This window comes from Haemaphysalis longicornis, unplaced genomic scaffold (genome assembly GCF_048455015.1).
Source record: "Haemaphysalis longicornis isolate Haplotype H1 unplaced genomic scaffold, Haemaphysalis longicornis Haplotype H1 scaffold_2, whole genome shotgun sequence".
Taxonomy (NCBI): Eukaryota; Metazoa; Arthropoda; class Arachnida; order Ixodida; family Ixodidae; genus Haemaphysalis; species Haemaphysalis longicornis.
Window position 1 is genome coordinate 186,644,241 of NW_027526295.1, and position 18,062 is coordinate 186,662,302.

Sequence of the window (18,062 nt, forward strand, 5' to 3'; positions counted from 1 at the left end):
GCTTGCCTAAGAGCATCGCTAGTATTAAACGAAGAGTATAAAACATAGATATATCATCTTTGTTTGGTTAGATGACACGTAATTACCCCGTTACAAAGGGGATACCACTGACAATCAATCAATGATGAGGCGATCGGGTTTGTGAACACGCTGCCAGTGTTCTTGCTGACGTGCTTCGTGCAGTAGGACGAAGAAGCGAAAGCGAAGAAAGAGAGGCAAATAAAATGTACCGGGAAAAAAGTTGTTAATGAGTGTCTCTAAGATTTTACCTTGAAAGCCCGCAAGCAGGTTGAAGTGCCCGAAGCAGTGAGTTAGGGAATCAACTTTATTTCGAATAGCTTCAGGCGCTGATAGTTGGGCGTCCGCCCTTTGGGGGCCCGCTCAGGTCCAGAAAACACTAGTTCGCGCTGGCTGCCCAGGACCTCTCCACCAGGTTACGCTTGACTGAGGCGTCGGTGGTGGTCAGCTGGCCCGCCCATTGCTCGAATGTGAGGTGAGGACTTGAGATAGGGACGGGGATTTGAGACACTCCCATACCACGTGGTACAGATTGCCACGTTGGGGACAAAAATTTACAGTTAACAAAGCAGAGATTTGGGCACATGGTGTGGAGCAGAGTGTCGTGGGGATAGGAGTTAGTCCGCAGCCGGCAAAAGGCGGTCGCCTCGGCTTTGGATAGTTGGGGGCGCTGTGGCGGGAACTGTCGTCCTTTGAGGTGGCAGTGCCCCGAAGGAGTTGATGGAAGTTGATGGTAGGAGTTGATGGAAAAAAAATTGCGCTAAAAGGAGAGGAAGAGAGAAGAAGACACACCACACAGCGCAGACTAACAAACTGAGTTGCCGGGACTGTAAGAGTGCTCCATGTTGTGAAAAAACTGAGGTGCTCGCTAAGAGCCATGACTCGCTCACGCGGGAAATAATATAGGCGCGTGAAATTGTGCGCGCTGGGGATGTTTGCATTAGTGTTGCTTCACTATCGTTGTTCGGCAAAGAAATCGCGTTTCTTGATGGGGTCTAATCTGTTGGAGACGGCTTGTGTGTCATGGGGAAAGTGTGCGGTTTTTTATTTTTTATTTGCTTTTTTGAGATTTTAGTTTTCTACTTTAAACTTCTCTTGGTTCCACGGGTCTACTTGATAGTAGTATATATGAGCGTAAAAATAAACTCAGTTTGTTAGTCTGCGCTGTGTGGTGTGTCTTCTTCTGTCGTCCCGTCCTTTCAGCGCAATTTTATTTCCATCATGTCAGACCAACTAGCCCGTCAGAGTGCTTTGAGTAACCCGAGGAGTTGCTTTCTGTCTGTGCACTGCTGCTGTGACTTCGTCCCCCGGCTCGAGCTATTTCGCAAGCCCAGAATGAGGCTGGGCTTGCCAAAAATCTTCAACGCAAGAGATGGTACCATCCCGCCGCACACTGATCAGCATAACGAGGAACACTGCCAATGTATTTTTTTCTCCTGAAGTTCGTGGCTATTTGTTATTTCGTAGCACTTTGAATGTTGAACAAGAGCGCCCGTATCCTTTGGCCATCCCTTGACTAACGCTTCTTCTTTCCCTCCCTCTCCATATCTTGGCGTGCGTAGGTACGAAGCGGCGTCCCTGCTGGCACTGTTCTGCGTTTACGTCCTGGTGATGCACTACAACCCGCAGCTCAAGAGGCTGGCTGTCACTCAGGTGCGCGTTCCCATAACATCCCGGAACCGAGGCCGATTTTAGCGTCACCGTTCTCAGTGGATTTGAAGGAACACCTCATCATTGTCTAAGCATGGTACGAGAGGCATGGCGTAACGGGATGAAATTAGGTACATCGTAAAATACCCAGTCTAAAATCACAACAGGAATACCGCAAAAACCTAACAAAAATTCCTGTCGGGCAACAAAAAACTTTGTTGCGACAACAGAAGTCCTGTTGTTACGACAAAGCCATCTGTTGTGACGACACACATTTTGTCGCAACGACAAAGTCAATTTTCTCAACGACAAACATTTCTGTAGTCACAACAGAACTGCCATTTATGCTACTCTTCACAATAGGCAATGATATTCAAACCATGTGCAACTACTGATTGAACATCTGGATCACGAGAAGACAGGAATTCGGCACGACGTAACATCAAAATCAGGGCATGAGTACCACACACGATAGAGCATCAGAATCACAACATGACAAGAATACAAGACGAAAGTACGACACCCGAAAATACGACAAACTACATAAATTTTTCTCGCGTCATTCTCGACTGGGTACTGTTTTTCCGAAAAACTAAAGCGCCCCGAAAAGCAGTGGCGATTTCGGTGGTGAGGCAAAGTATTTGTAGAATAAATGACAGAACCAGACAAAGCGGTGTCGTGGCTAAGAGCATGGGATGACTTCTGGGGTTGAAATTTCGGCCATGGTTGCTGTATTGCACGTAGCGGGGGAAGACAAATTCAGAAGAGATCTCTCCGAGGATCTATCAGGAGATGCGAAGCATGCAGTCGGTCCACGGCGTAAAGTCTACTTCCCTCGTGGGGTCGTTAATGTGCCTCATTTTCAATAAAAGGAGTATGTGTGGGTATATTAGCAGTAACCTATTTCCGCGATCTCCAGGAGTCTGGGTGTTTTGAATGAGCATGACAATAAAACGTTGGCGTACACAACAAAAGTAAGCGCCGTTTTCAAATGCTTACTAGAAGCTTTACTAACATAGTAAGCTTCATGAAATTTCGAGTGCTTAGCAAACTTTTATTGCACGAAACCTCGTGCAGTATGCTTTAGAAAAACAGCAATCGAACGGAACTTTCTGCTATCGCATGAAACCTTCCGCACCACCGCCGTTTTTAGAACTGTAAGGCTGCCGACCGTTGTATGTACGGCCATTCCTAAACTGTACTTCTCCTGGCTCTTAAACTAAGCATTTCAGTGCATTGATTTCAGCATTGTGCTTTTCAAAGCTTCTCAACGTAGGCGCCGCATTCGTTGGATTCTTAAAATTAGCACCAACCAACTTTCCACTGCGCCACGTGAAGGGCATGCGGCAAACTTCATTTGTATTTCGCAAGGCTCTGTTTGAAACGTCGATCCAGACATAGCGTAGGGAGAAAAGTGGCTGAAATGAATTAAACGTTGGTATGCCCATGCAAGCTGTATTCATAATTACAGAATTACATAATTACGCTCGCGTCGCTTTTGGGCAATTTTATCTGCTAGAAACGTGCACCGGGATTTCTTTCAGTCGAGACATGTCGGCTTGCATGAGCTGCCTCCCGAAAGCTTGTACAGTAACACTTCGTTGATTCGGCCTTCGTTAATTCGGCCTTCGTTACTTCGGAAACCGGGATGATTATCGCTTTTACTCCCTCCCTTCAAAAATATATTTAAGCCCTAAGGGCGTAGACCTTCGTTATTTCGGCGCAAATTCCAACCATCACCTTTCCGAAACGAGAGCCGCAACGCACCGTCTTTGACTAACCCGCTATCTCCCCCTCGCAGTGGCGGGGATGTGAGCGTACATCGCGGCCAGTGAACCCCTGTGATGTACTCCGGGCGGCCGGCGTGTCGCACTGCACAAGAAGCTGCAGATGTCCTCGCTGTTATGGAAGAATTCTGCTATGATGCTACATGCAACACTCAATAGACTCGGTAGGCATCGGACATCGCATGTATACATGGATATCTAGTTACGTCTCCGACAGAGCTGTGTTTATGTCTATGAAGGACGGCGAAACAGCCTCTCACAATGTCACGCGAGGTGTGCCACAGGGCTGTATTTTAAGCCCAACTATATTTAATATCATCCTCACTGAAGTTGAGAGTGGCGTTCCACACACTGTTGAAGTATCGCTCTATGCCGATGATATCTGCATCTGGAACTCTGGCCGCATCACGAGTTCACCTTCAAAAGGCCGCCTTCAAAAGACGTGTTTTACGAGTTCACCTTCAAAAAGCCATCAATTCAATATCGGACTTTTTGTCAAGACGTGTCCTCGAAATATCGGCTAGAAAATGTGCGGCAATGGCCTTCACCAGGCTTGATGCCTCCCGCTATGAGCTTTAAGCGGAAGGCGTCCCCATACCCTTTGTGGACTCGCACCGATTCCTGGGCGTTACACTTGACAGGTCGAGGACGTGGTCCCCGCACGTACGTTTCCTGAAAGAGAAGCTGGACTCCTTTGCCCAGGTGTTACGCATGATGACCAGCGGCTCACGAGGCTGTTTTGTTGGGCCTCTCCTACGCCTCCACACAGCACTGTGCGGAGGACTGCTAGCTCCGATACAGCGTCGCAGCACTCGGCCGCCTTTTCAAGACAACCACAAGGCTGTTTGAAAGTATGCAGGCCATAGCTCTGCGGCTTTGATGACAACATATCAGCTCGCGCTCATATGTTGTCATCGACGCTCAACCACCATTACGGTTGTGAAATTGCATGGCCAATTTGAAATTGAGGCCCTGGCTCCCGCATTTATTTTCTCACTCTGTCCCTGCAGGGCCGTAAACCGGCTAGTTATGAGGGCGAAATTGTTTGCGCTGTTTTATTTTAACACGACAGTGTTCTATGCCGGGGTCCACCAAGCTCTAACTGACGTCATATCCTTCACGGAAATGACATCGCCAGAAAAACTTCGATTGACGCGGCGGCGCCGGGATTCGAGCCACGAACTCTTTCGCCGCAACGGGCGGTACGAAACGCGCTCCCGACTGCGCTATGAATAGACGCGTGAGTACGACCACAAACGCAACTTATAGCCTTCCTTTCAGATGGTGCTGCCATTTACGAGAGGCAAAGCAAGTAGTGCATCATGACGCTAATGAGCGCCCACAGTTGGCCCCTCGATGCCAGCGCCTACGTGTACGGGGTACGCTGCGGAGAAGCCGACTTGGGGATGTCGCGCTCGTGACACGGTCCGCTGCTCCTTTTGCTGCAGGGTACCGTGTGTTAACCAAACAATTCGCTGACAACGCGTTTGGTTTCGTTCGCACGGACGGTTTGCGAGCGCCTGTGGTTTCAGTCGGATTTGCGCGATGCTCCAGCGCGTGCAATGCAGTGTCTAACGTTGATGCGTCTAACGGTGCCTTACCGACGAAATATAAATAGTGACGTGCTAGTTCGTATCGATGCACAATAAGCATTCAACTGCAGCGGTGAAGGCACATTTCACTTTCGTGCTTTACCGGTTCCTATGGAAGAGGGAACAGCCACATTTTTTCTTATTTCGCATCATAGTGGTTAGCCCGGACACTGTGTGGTGTAGAGTGAGCGAGTGAGGGAGTGAGTGAGACTACATGATTGTTAGCTTGATTTATGAAACGCGTGCACGCGTTGGTGCTCCCTATCTCACTGTGAGGTGTCACGTTATTGTCGTTATATCCATTTCCAAAGTAACAGAAACTTACCCGCTGGTGTGCGGTCGCTCTCGTGCTGGTTTGTAGTGAGAGCTTTGCACTGGAAGCTCGTCACGGCATGGTACTATAGGAAACACTCAATGCTTGAATGCCCCGCTTTTCGAACTGAAAATAGCTTGAAATTGCACGGTACGGGACAACCTTAGTAGCGTCCCTTGTTAGTGCACCGCGGGCGACGTGTTTAGGAGTCCCCGATTATTAATTTTACTGTTAGGCTCCTTGTTGGACAGGATAATGTTATTGATAATGACTAAACTGCCTCATTTCGCATGGACATTGAAGTTGCAACCCTTTGCATTACACGCCGGTTTTTTTTTTTTTTTTTTCCTCCGCGACCGACTACCGACGCGCGCTACCAAATCCTCACTTTTTTGCCTCAGTAAGGGCGAATACGTTTGCGGGATTCACAAATATTCTTTTCCCGCTACGTTTGCGTTTCGGGGTTATATTGGCAATTTTACTGAGTACATTCCTATGGATGGTACGAATAGGGTATACTGAATTGTGCTGCTGAACGCGGTAACGAAAATTTAATTGATTGTGGCGTTGCGCGGACAATCGGAAAGCAGCAACGCTGCTGCACTCGCGCATTTATATTGAGTTTAAAATCGCTCGTAGTTATGAATGCTGGTAACACACCGAAGTCATTTTTCTCACTTCACGTATTGGTATCATTTTGGTATCGGATCCAACTGGGCCGCGTTGGATATGTCCGCAAAATGAATCGATTCGTGTGGTTTACAGACATCAAGCGAAGTTAAAATTCCTATGCTGTAAAGAAAGAAGCAAAATGAGTAAGAATGCGAGTAAGTATTAGTTGTGGTTGTGAGTTGTGAGTGTGAGCGGGGTTGTGAGTGGTGAACGCCAGTGCGAGTGCATATGAGTGCAGGATACCAATGGTAAGCGCGAGCGCGAGTGAGTGTGAGTGGTCATTGTTACATGGTGAGCGGGATCGGTGTGAGTGGTGACGGCGTGGGGTGAGCGTGAGTGAGTGAGAGTGGTCAGAGCGAGTTGCGAGCGCGAGTGAGTGTGAATGGAGAGTTCAAGTTGTGAGCGTGAATGCGAGTGAGCGCGTGTGGTGAGGTCGAGTTGTGAGCGTGAGCACCAGTGAATGCGAGTGGTGAGCGTGAGCGCGGGTTAGTGCGAGTAGCGGATGCGAGGGGTGCGCGTGAGTGCGGGTGGTGAGGTCGAGTGGTGAGCGTGAGCGAGAGTCAGTGTGAGTAAGTCTAGAGTGTGGGGGTGTGCGAGTGGTGACGGCGAGTGTCGAGCGTGAGCGCGAGTGAGTGCGAAAAAAAATATTTTTTTGAGTGAGTGAGTGAGTGAGTGTGAGTGAGCGGCGTCCAATTTTGCCGAGGTATGACTCCAGGGAAGCTATATACAGGAACTGTAATGCATGGGCGCGTTTCACAGTAGTAGCCACTGTAACTATTGGCTCCACCTGTTAGCAGGTCGCCGCTGTAGAGCACGCTTGGTGGGACAATCCGCTTTCCTCCGGATTTTCTTCTCCATACTCTCCTCCTTCGCTTGCCTCCTCGCGCTCTGCTCGCCATCACATTCACCGATTCCCTGCGACGCTGCGCGAACGCTATCTTTTATCCTTACCTGTTCTCATTTGCTCCCTTATGACGCCGCTCAATGGCACGAACTGGCGTTTAGAGCTGTGCTGTAAAACACTATATTCTTGCGACTTACTGGGCAATTGTGCACCCGGTGTGGCCGCCGCAATTTGCTTGATATGCCTACTTCCTTCGCTTTCCACTGTCATTCACAATTCAGGTGGATGAGTTGGTGTTGTATATCAAGTCCAAGAAGGGGGCGAAGACGCCTGTTCGGGGCAAGGCCAGCAGCGTTCCTGCAAAGGCGGCAGAAGCTGCGGTTCCGAATCACGGAGAAGGGGAGGTGGCGGCGCCGCTTCTTCAAGCTCCCGAGAACACATCGCGCCCTGTGCCTGTGGAGTCGTCGAACGGCTTGACGCCGGTCATCCCGAGGAGTCCTAGCCACGCGAGGTGGAAGCTTGCCACCGAGAAGGCACGTGAAGAAGGCAGTGGAATGCGGCCGTCATTAGTGCCGGATCAAGGCAGCCCGGCCGTGGAAATTGCGATTAACGAAGGTGAGCCTTCGCTTGTGGCACTTATTCCTCTTGCTAGCTTTTTGTTGCGAATTCCTATAGTGAGCTATCAAGACTTTAGCAGACTATAAAACACAGTACATTGTGGTGTTGTGGCTGCTGCGTTGTTATAACAAAAACGTTTATTTTGGTAATATTCGTATACAATGTTCTGAAATTGCCCGGCTTTATTAGGGGCTAGGCCCCTTAGGGTTTCGGGCCACCGGCGTCTCATGTCGTCATATTCTCATGTGGTCGCGGCACTAAAACACCGGGACACTTGTTTTCCAACGCCTCGCGCGACAAAGTAACGCGCACTAAAAGTGTATAATGGATAAAACCGGTTCAAATAAACTAAAATTATTTAAAGATTTGTGTAACGCTACCTGTCCGCTTCAGCAATCGTCAAGCACAAGCAGAAGCTGTTTGTCGACCGGCTATAATTTGGGTTACACTCCAATACCCACGGGCTGGTGACGCTATAGGCCTCATCGAGGGTGGTCGGTCGAAGCAAAAGGCAGACTTACCTGGTGCGAGGGCCTTGTTGATCACCGAGGACAGGGCGACCTCGAGAGTGCGGAGCAGCGTCTTGCAGTTACAGCAAAGTTCAGGCTTTCCCTCGCAGAGCAAAGCTACATAATTAAGTCGTCCGTGTCGGCGGCGCTTTTTTACGTAGCACGCGTGCGAAACCGCCGCGCCATTTCACCCGTCAGCTCGCCACGAAGTTTGGGTCGTTCTTTTGGGCGGGCAAGACAGAAACAGTGTCGCGTGCGCTGTTGAGACTGCCCAAGTCGATGGGTGGTTTTAGTCTGCCTTGCTTGGAAAGCATGTGTAGCGTGCTGGCCGTACGCGTAGTGTTCGACCTGGTCGACTCAACTGAGTACCCAGGGAGGGCGCTGTTTCAATACTTTCTGGGAACTTACCGCTCAATGTTTCATGACGAACGCATTGCCGGTCCTTCTGCCTAGCAGTCACCGCGATTTTATGCCTATGTTGTCAAAACACTGAGAAACGTCCAGTCTACCTTGCCCAGCCTAAATTTTAGGGAAAGTACGGCAAGCGAACTGTGCGAAAAATTGGCAAGAAATCAGTTAGACAATCAACAGATAGCAAGATCACGTGGCATTCGTTGGCATCAGCTGAGATCGGCGGCACTACCGTCTGATGTTCGGGATTTTGGATGTTTGTGTGGCTGGAAAGTTCTTCCGACGTGTGACCGTCTGGCCAGATTCGGCGTTGTGCTTTCCTCACGGTGCCCGCACTGCGGGCTGTTGCGACCGAGTGGGGGCACCCGATCCGAGCTCCGTGGCCTCCGACATACGAGTGGTAGCGTGTATGATGCGAGCGGCCAGCCGCTGTTGCAGCCGTGAAGAAGTCCAGAAGCCGTAGGCTAACGTAACTGTTTACTTCATAGCGAGAGGTGAGCCGAAGCCAAAGAACAATGCCCCGACGGGCGAGGTTACAATACAGGACTCGAGCAGAGTGACAACATCGATTCACTGCTCTAACAGGAATGGTTTACAACGCTTGCGGGGTCTATTTATACCCAAAAGCGGTAACGGTCAAAACGCAACAAGCGGCAACACGCCGCGAACGTCACAGACACACACAACGCTCTTTCCAGAGTTCGTAAATCGTTCATAGCCTCGGCGCACGTTGAGTCCGGGAGAGGGGAGAGAGCAGGACTCCGCTGAGTTCGCGGGGCCTCTGTGTCCTTGAAGAGCGTGGAGACGAGCCTCGCCGGCAACCGTCGAAGTTTTGAAATGCACCGAAAACGAAGCGTCTGACGCGGCTTGTCGCAACTTGTCATCGACATGGTGGCGCCTGACGGCAGAAAGGCGCACGAGGTGGCTTCGCCACACCGCCGTGGAGTGCTGCGGGAAAGTACGGCGGCGCTGGCCGATTCGTAACAGGGCACACTGAAACACAAGAGCAGGCCTTGTTTCAGTGTCGTGTAGCGGCAACGTTTTGGACTGTGTTAAGCAGGTTGTTTGGTCTCACACTTCGAATGAGCACACGTTCAAATTACGTGTTGAACTTCCTGATGTGTGCTGGAGCTTCTGTATTATGGCGGAATCGTGGTGCCGCGTGTCTTCGCGCCCCACCACAACGGGCTATGTTTCCACTGCTGCGGCGTGTACGGTCGGTCCTTGTGAGTCATTTAGAAAATGAGTTGGCAGTTCTAGGCGAAGAAACCTTTCTGTTACGCTGGTCCACGTGCTATAAAGTAGCCAGGAACAACATCATGAGCATACCTATTGTACTGTATTGAGTTTCAGCTAGTTTCTGAGCTCTCTCTGTACATAGACATCTATGAACTTTCTCTGGATTGATTTTGCAGTAGCTTGTTTCACCACCACAGACATTTGTTGTGCAGAATGTTGAATGCCGGGAGCAATGGGGAACTGATTGTTTTTTTTCTGTTTTTAGGGCAGCGGTGTTACCACTAGTCACTGCGGCCTGATATGTGGATTGTAAGAAATTCTCTTTTCCCACGGGGGAATTGCACTGCTCTCGCTTTTACCCCTGCCACTACCCCAAACAGGGGCACATGGGGCATGCAAAATGCTTAAATCCGGTTCAACAGAAGAGAGGGCGCCACTGCCTCAGGAAGTGCGCGTATCTTCCTCTCACCAGCGCTTCTTCGGTGCCCATTTAGCCCGCCCTACGGAAAGAGAGAAACTTACAATCTTTGAGTACACTGATACACAGCATTCCTGGCTCCTCCTCAGGTTTCACGTTGTGTAGATGGCCCGGGATTTTTTTTTTAAGGGATTGCACCAAAAAGTTTCAAACACTGGGCATCCTCGATTTACAAGTCCTGGACGGTCCGCGGGCAGCCCGAGGACTGCGTTCAGACTGAAAGCCCCTTAAGAATACATGGGAAAATCGAGCGCCGGATCGCGTCTCGGGCAGTCCGCGGACGATCCGGGACTGATAATCGAGGAGGCCCACTGTAAATCACCTGCGAACCCACCGTACGAACCCGTATTTTACGTGTTTTTTTTTTGTGAATTGACGATATTTCTTACCGCTACAAAAGTGCGTTGAAAAGGGCTATTTCTAGTCTGCCATTGGCAATGAAAAAAGGCGATGAGCGTCTCGAAACATAATAGTACTTGCTTCATGCTTCAGGATGGGACTTTGTCATTCTTATCGCACAGCGGCTGCTGAGGTAAGGCACGATTATGGTGCACAGCGCGAGGATCTCCCTGTGTCGTTTGTTGTCGCCGTGACCCCAGGTACCGAGGTGGTCTTCACGGGACATCCGGAGGCGCGCGCTATGTCTGCCAGCTTGCACAGCGTGAGAAGTGGCGCCAGGATGTCTGGGAGCCGTCGAGGCTGCGTGTCGCGTGCCTGGTGGGTAGTATCGCTTCCGGCGTCTTTGGTGCTGCGAGTGACGGTGCCGGACTGCCGACGCTGGCCGCGCCTCTTCCCCCTCACCTTCCTCATGGCCGTCGTGTGGATAGGCCTGCTGTCCTACATGTGCGCCTGGATGGTCACCGTCATCGGTACGGGCAGCCACTTCCAGCGCGCTTTTGCGTGACACTTTGTACTTTTGCTGTGTAAATGCTGCTTGGAAGTGACTGGCAGGACGCGAATTCCTGGTAGAGCAACAGAGCCGGGGCAACACACGGAATAGCTTAGTGGCGCGCTTCTGTGTACATGTGCGCCGGAAGCGTGTTTTTCTTATTATTCTGTCACCCTGGGACTGCCCTCAGCTTTATCCCTCCCTATTCAGTGGTATGAGTTAGTTACGCTTGGTTTCAGCGGCTCGAATCAGTTATAGTTGGACCTATCAGCTCTCACTTGCTGTCCATATAATAACCTAATTGTTGTCATACCTCGAACACTTACGTGGGAATCTACAGCTTCCACATCGCGAGCGATATTTTGGTTTGGGCCCGATCCCCCAACTCGTATCCTGCTCCTTCCCTTTTGATTTTTTGTACGCTGTGGAAATTTAAAAAAAAATTTACGGAAGAGCTGTGAAATTTTTTTACAGTACAGTAGAATTTTAGGCTCTGCGCATAAAAACTTTCAATGCTCCCGGTGTACAAATGTCGCCCCCTATGTGGAGCCAGACTTAACTGGTAAGGCATGTGCTGTCGTCTGGTCTAGAATGAGCAAAGCTAGAGAACCACCCAGTACGGCATAGCGCACCGAGATCTGTGCGATGATGGCTTTAGCTGCATAGTAACTCGCTTACGCAGCGTGAAGGAAATGTCGGAGGTTCATGGCTACTCACTTTGTGTGGGTTACTTGCGATGGCGCTACCGCTGTAGTTGCACTCGGTGATTTCAGTGTATCTGTGTCGGTTTCTTGGTTTCTTGTTGGAGATATTTCTCTTGCAATGTCACACTGATCCGGCCTATCTGGCCACCGGAAGCGTATGTGCACCGATTTGAAATTAGCCAATATTGTGTGTGCAGTCGCCATTACAGCGATCCGTGTATATCATAGCGATCACAAACCCATTCCGAGGGCTTTCGTTGCAAAGTGACAATGAGGGACGTAATTAAGAATTTCTCCCGTTTTCTTCTCACGCTGTTCACAGTTCCGCTGGTCATGCACTTTCGCAGGACGAAATGGTCGTGGATTTTTAAATAAAATTTACAACATTTCAGTTTTCGCTCACACTCTAACATTGATGACTGCTACGACGAATATTATAGGAGGCTGTATACAAGTTTTCATTGTATTATCACCACATGCAGGTTACACCCTCAACGTCCCGGACTCGGTTTCTGGAATCACCATCTTGGCTGCAGGCATCAGCGTACCGGAAATCATCACAACCGTACTCATCGTGAAAATGGGTTAGTATACAGCGAAAATACCATAACGTAAACGCTACCGTTAATTGTCGTGACCGTTGTTTGGGTTGATTTTGCCGCCAGACAGGAGCTCGGAGATGCCTGAAAGAAAACTGAATACTTGCCACTGATACGCGATTAGTCACAGCCGCATTTTAAGGAATGAAAAAAAAAAAAACCTGGATTGTGATTGGGCAGTAAGCAGTGCCGGCTGGTTACTTGTAAGACGAGTCACGTTGCGTCACACGTGCTTGAATGAAACCAAACAGTAGGAATGGCTAAGGAACAGTAGGACAGTAGTAACAGTAGAATGAATAGGAATGGCTAACAGTAGGAACGGCTAAATGAGAGCGAAACAGGTACAGGTGGCGCTAGCAGCGCACAACGACCACGTGTCCGCTGCTGTCTTGCAACCATCTGTAGTGATGCACGTCACGCAGGTTTCGGCAACATGGCATTCAGCAACCTGATCGGCAGCAACATCTTCGACATCCTCTTCTGCCTCGGCCTGCCGTGGCTGGCGAAGACCCTGTCCAACAGCGGGGGCCGCCTGCACATCAACAGCGGTGCACTCACCTACACCACGCTCACGTTGCTGGCAACCACGGTGCTCATGCTAGTTACCCTGTGCGCCGCCCGGTGGCGCCTCAACTGGCGCGTCGGACTCGTCTGCCTGGTGCTGTACGCCGCCTTCCTCACCTTGGCCTGCCTGTACGAGCTCAACTACTTCGGGCCCTTCAACCCACCCACGTGCAAGGACTGAGCGCTGTTCACTAAAGACGTGCGTGGAAGGAGGACGTTGTCCTTTGCAGACTGTACCGGCATCGACGACTTAGCCGGTCGCTGCACGTTATGGAAGTTCATTCCGTCAAGAGAACGGGTAACCCTGACCTGTGACTGTGCGGACCACCCTGTGCAAGAGGACATCACCTTATGTGGAACGGCGTTCAACACTATACAAGTGCTTTTGTGCTTTTGTGCGTGCTTGTTCACTGTGCAGACAAATACCGCTTCGGGCAGGCCGCGTGTTCCAACGGGAAAATGGAACACGGAAACGTGCGCGAACATTGGTACTGTGTTCAAGCAAGCGATGACGCACGTGCATTCTGGGGTGTCGCATCACACTGCCGTTTGCGTCAGTCGTTCCTACAACGTGCTTTAAAGTGTTCATGTGAGCGAGGACGACTATGCAGTATATGTAAAAAAACTGCGGAAAAACGTTTTTTGCGTGTGCGCAATCAGTTTTGCCCTCGGTGTGGGCCGCGAGGAAGTTTTCCACAGGCATGTTTTGCTTCGGGGAAATTCACCTTCAGGCGACCATAAAATGGCCTAACATCGTTGCAAATTACATGTGCTGCAAATGGACAACCGACATCTGGTACCTGTTGCTATGCCGTACGAACATAAAAAATGACAATTTACAGGGTGTTACAACGATAATTGGAACACTTTAAATTTTTTCCCTGACCGAAGCGCTGCTCAGTTCGCGCTCAAACATCACACGAAGGTGGCATTTTGTGGTCTATTTTGTTGGACATCGAGAACAACGACGGTAATTACCCGTTTATTCTGAAAATAAATAAACAATATTTTCGCCTATGAGAATATGCCGGCCGATTTAGACGTGCGAGCCAGTGCAAGCTAATTTTGGAACGATGGCGCCACCTGGGGTATGCAGGGCGAAACGGACGATGGGGATTCACAGTGTGTAGGAGCCAAATGAAGTAGCAGACAATCAGAAAATCTATTTTGTCTCTAGTTTACGATCATCACAAATAGTTCCATAACAGCTGGTACCAATCATAACAAAATATTCCAAGGCTCATCGTTGTCAATAAACGTTGGATTTGTTTCCTCCCCTGATTTCACATTTTCTGATCGTCTGCTAACTACCATTTGGCTCCTTCCTACGTGGAAGGAGCCAAATTAACTAGAAGACGATCAGAAAACCTGCTTTCACATTTTCTGGTCGCCTGCTTCCCCATTTTCTTCCTTCCTGTCCTGGAAGGAGTGTGAATCACCATCGTCTGTTTCGTCCTGCATACCACCCGCCGCGGTGGCTCAGTGGCTAAGGCGCTGCGCTGCTGAGCACGAGGTCGCGGGTTCGATTCCCGGCCGCGGCGGCCGCTTTTCTGATGGAGGCGAAAAGCAAAAACGCCCGTGTGTACGAGGTTTCGGCGCACTTTAAAGATCCCCAGGTGGTCAAAATTAATCCGGAGCCCTCCACAACGGCGCGCCTCATCGCCTGCGTTGCGTTGGCGCGTTAAACCGTACAATCAATCAATCGTCCTGCATACCCCAGGTGGCGCCGTCGCTCCAAGATCAGGTTGCATTGACTCGCACGTTCAAAGGAGCCGCCATTTTCCTATAGGGGAAAATCATTTTTATTTATTTTCAGCCCAAACTGGTAAGTACCGTCGTTGCTCCCGGCGTCAAACAAACTAGACCACAACAAGCGACCTTCGTGTGAAGTTTGAGCGCGAACCGTGCAGCGGTTCTCTCAGGAAAAGAAATTTAAATTGTTTTAATTACCTTCCTAACAACCTGTATTCTGACAACGATGATACGACGCGGTGCATGTCGCATCTGCAGTGAGGGTATTGCAGAGGGCTTGAATATAAGGTATCCCAACCTTCATTCCCAACATATAAAAAAGGCGGATCACCTACTCCATGAACCAAACCAAATATGTGTCGTATGGTGATGCTGGAAAACGACTAGTGCTACTTCAATTTTAGTTTCTCATATAACAATCCCTAAACAAATAAATTACATAAAATATAGAGCGGGGCAATGATTGCTACAAAACTGTTAGCAAACTCTTACTTTCAAACTGCTTACTTTATGACTGCGGTTATGGTTAAGTGGTACAGTGCTTTTTAAGGCACCGCGAAGACGAAGTAACGGCTCCGTTCATTCGAAAGATTTCCTTGCGAAAAAAATGATCACACATTTAAGCAAGATAATTACAACAACAGACAGAAGAGTGGCCGCTAGCCAGCAATTTTCTCGCACTGCCCCTATGACGTCACACCGACTAGTGTGTGTGATTAGTGGCCATCGACAAAAGCTACACCCAATAAAAATGACAGAGTAATTGTATTAATACTGTTCTGGTTTTGTTTGATCGCTCTGCTTGAAAGAGGGTTTAACACACTGGAGCTATTCTTCAGTCTACACTAGCTGCCTTGGGTGAATACGCTCGGTATAACGAGGCAACTTGAACTGACGCTACAGAGGCTGCACCATCGCGTAGCAATTGTCCAGGAAGAAGATAAAACAGCCCTACTGATCACTCTCCCTCTGTCCTTGGTACCTCACCGGTGTCGTCGCTACTGAGTAGAGGGAACCTTCGAAATTTTTTCGTGATTGGCATCCTTTTATGGTGAAGACGACTTTAGGGGCCGGAATGAGGGTGAGCGAGTTATAAAGGCTTGATGCCTTCAAGCGAAAAAAATGAAGGAAGCTCACACTAGCGCGTAACTCTTGAAGGTAGCAAATATCTACGCAACCTTCACGATGATCACGAAGGCTTAAGCCCATGACTGCATCCGTCTTGCTTCTTCGCTGCCGCAATGACCTTACTCCATTATTGATGCTATAAGTGTGCTCTTCCTTCATCTTCTTTAGAAGTGATAATCAAACCCGCCGCGGTGGCTCAGTGGCTAAGGCGTTGCGCTGCTGAGCACGAGGTCGCGGGTTCGATTTCCGGCCGCGGCGGCCGCTTTTCTGATGGAGGCGAAAAGCAAAAACGCCCGTGTGTACGAGATTTCGGCGCACGTTAAAGATCCCCAGGTGGTCAAAATTAATCCGGAGCCCTCCACTACGGCGCGCCTCATCGCCTGCGTTGCGTCGGCGCGTTAAACCCTACAATCAATCATTCAATCAATCAATCAATCAATCAATCAGAAGTGATAATCAATGAACGTCACCTTGGAGGGGCGTACGATATGACGAGTCTTTCTCGTTCCGAGCAAGTGTTGCCATGATTACGGCGAATGCTGAAGTTTTTTTGTTTGTTTGCCAATCTTGGCCAATCTCCCTAAGTGGGTATGCTTGGTTTCACAACCGTATGCAGGGGACGCTGGGTGGTCGCCGAGAGGCACGCACACAGGAGCGCTCGGCCACAGCCTCCGATGTAACCTACTGTGCCTGCTCTACACTCTAAGAAAAAAGGGTAGAAAAAGGGAGGAAATGGAGGGTTTTCTCCCCCGGACCAGCGAGATTCTCCCTTTAGCTCGTTACACGTAGCGCCCTCTGTACGGCCTCTACGCAACACCGAAACGGGGGAGGAAATATTCTCCCCTGTCGTCTGCAATCTGCTGTCGGCGCCGACGCCGAAAACGAAACCGGTCATCGTTGCACTGTGGCTTTCGCCGATCGGGCGCATTCGACGACTACCAGCAACACCGCCCCTGCGGTGTGCTGCTTGCTTGTTTTCTCGCCGTATTTTTTTTTATTATTACCATGTGCTCGCCACGCTAACGCACGGCTCGCCAGCCGTGTGTTTGAAGCACATTCTGTGGGCACCGCTGCATGCGTGCTGTGGGCGACTCACCTGCGCAGCGCACTGTTCAACGCTACCACTGCATTTGTGGACGTTTTATACTGACGCCCAAGGGTAAAAGAGGTCAGCGATGATAGTAAACTGCCCATTTTTGCAACAAGCTCATTGTCCCTACCTGCATTCTCCTCGATCAGGGTTATAAATACTTTGTCGCCGTTTCAATGTTTAGTTGTGGGTTGTGATCATGCGGACAAGTGAAAAGTGTAGTATATGTTGTGGTGTATACGTGTGTATACGTGTGTTGTGTATGTTGTGGGTTGCGTGTATTGTGCTTTGGCAGTGCCTTTAATGAAGTGTATGCCGCTGTGTTGTGCTATGTTTCTTCCAAATATGTGCGCGCCCACATGCGGCCTCCGTTATGTTAGCTATAATAATATACGTTATCCATAAAGGAAACCAAGGGAAGCGCCTTGATGTAAGTGCCCACTGATGGTGATGCTTAGTAGCTGCCCCTCCCCACCCCTACTTTTTTTTGCGTCATCTATCGGTCATTTTAAAGCGTTGACGATTGCTTTACTTCGAGCACGCTAGAGGGCGAGCAGTGTCATCTCCTCGCTCGGACGGATGCGACAGCGACGGATACGTTTTTGTGTCGCCAGTATTGCCTTTGCGCTGAGATTTACGATTGCAGACGATCCGCGTTTTGATGCATCGGTTGTAGCAAGGTAAGACGACTAACAACAACTGGTTGTTCTCAAACGGCCGCATTGGATGCTTGTGATCTCGTGTGCGGGGAACGGCGGGGTTACGAGCCTTTAGGAAATAAAGGCGGCATTTCGAAAGCAATCGGTATGACTTCTACTGTGTTTACGGCGCGCGCAAGCCCTGAGCGCGTAGGCGGAGCGCGCAGGGAGACGAATGCAAGTCGCGCATATACGATTGGCGACATGGCTTGCTAACCGCAGTTCTGGTGCTCGGTAGGTAATTTCTTGGTTATTTTAGCGCATTTTAAGCGCACACAACCACAGTAACCTACGTATTTGTACTTCCTCGATTCTCAAACCGATCAGCTCCCTAGGCCTTTCTTGCATAACAAGCCTTTCTCGGGTGACGCTGCCAGGGGAGGAACGCTCCTCCATTAGCTTACGAAAAGGAGAAATCTTCCTCCACTCCTAGGGGTATAAACGCGCTCCTCCCTCTTGAAGGGAGAATCTTTCTACCTCTTAGGGAGCAATATATGATACATTCCT

The 18,062-nt window shown here is 49.7% G+C and overlaps 1 protein-coding gene across 1 annotated transcript in view; it reads left to right on the plus strand.

Annotated features, from left to right (window-relative positions):
- Nucleotides 1-13,679, plus strand: part of LOC144169644 (sodium/potassium/calcium exchanger 5-like) — a gene marked incomplete in the record, with an annotated part of 85,709 nt that extends 72,030 nt beyond the window's left edge. Inside the window, 5 exon segments of the mRNA XM_077698910.1 lie at nt 1,581-1,671; nt 7,158-7,491; nt 10,731-11,000; nt 12,207-12,308; nt 12,746-13,679. Of these exon segments, the coding sequence (XP_077555036.1) occupies nt 1,581-1,671; nt 7,158-7,491; nt 10,731-11,000; nt 12,207-12,308; nt 12,746-13,068 (1,120 nt within the window).
- Between the last annotated feature and the right edge of the window lie 4,383 nt (nt 13,680-18,062).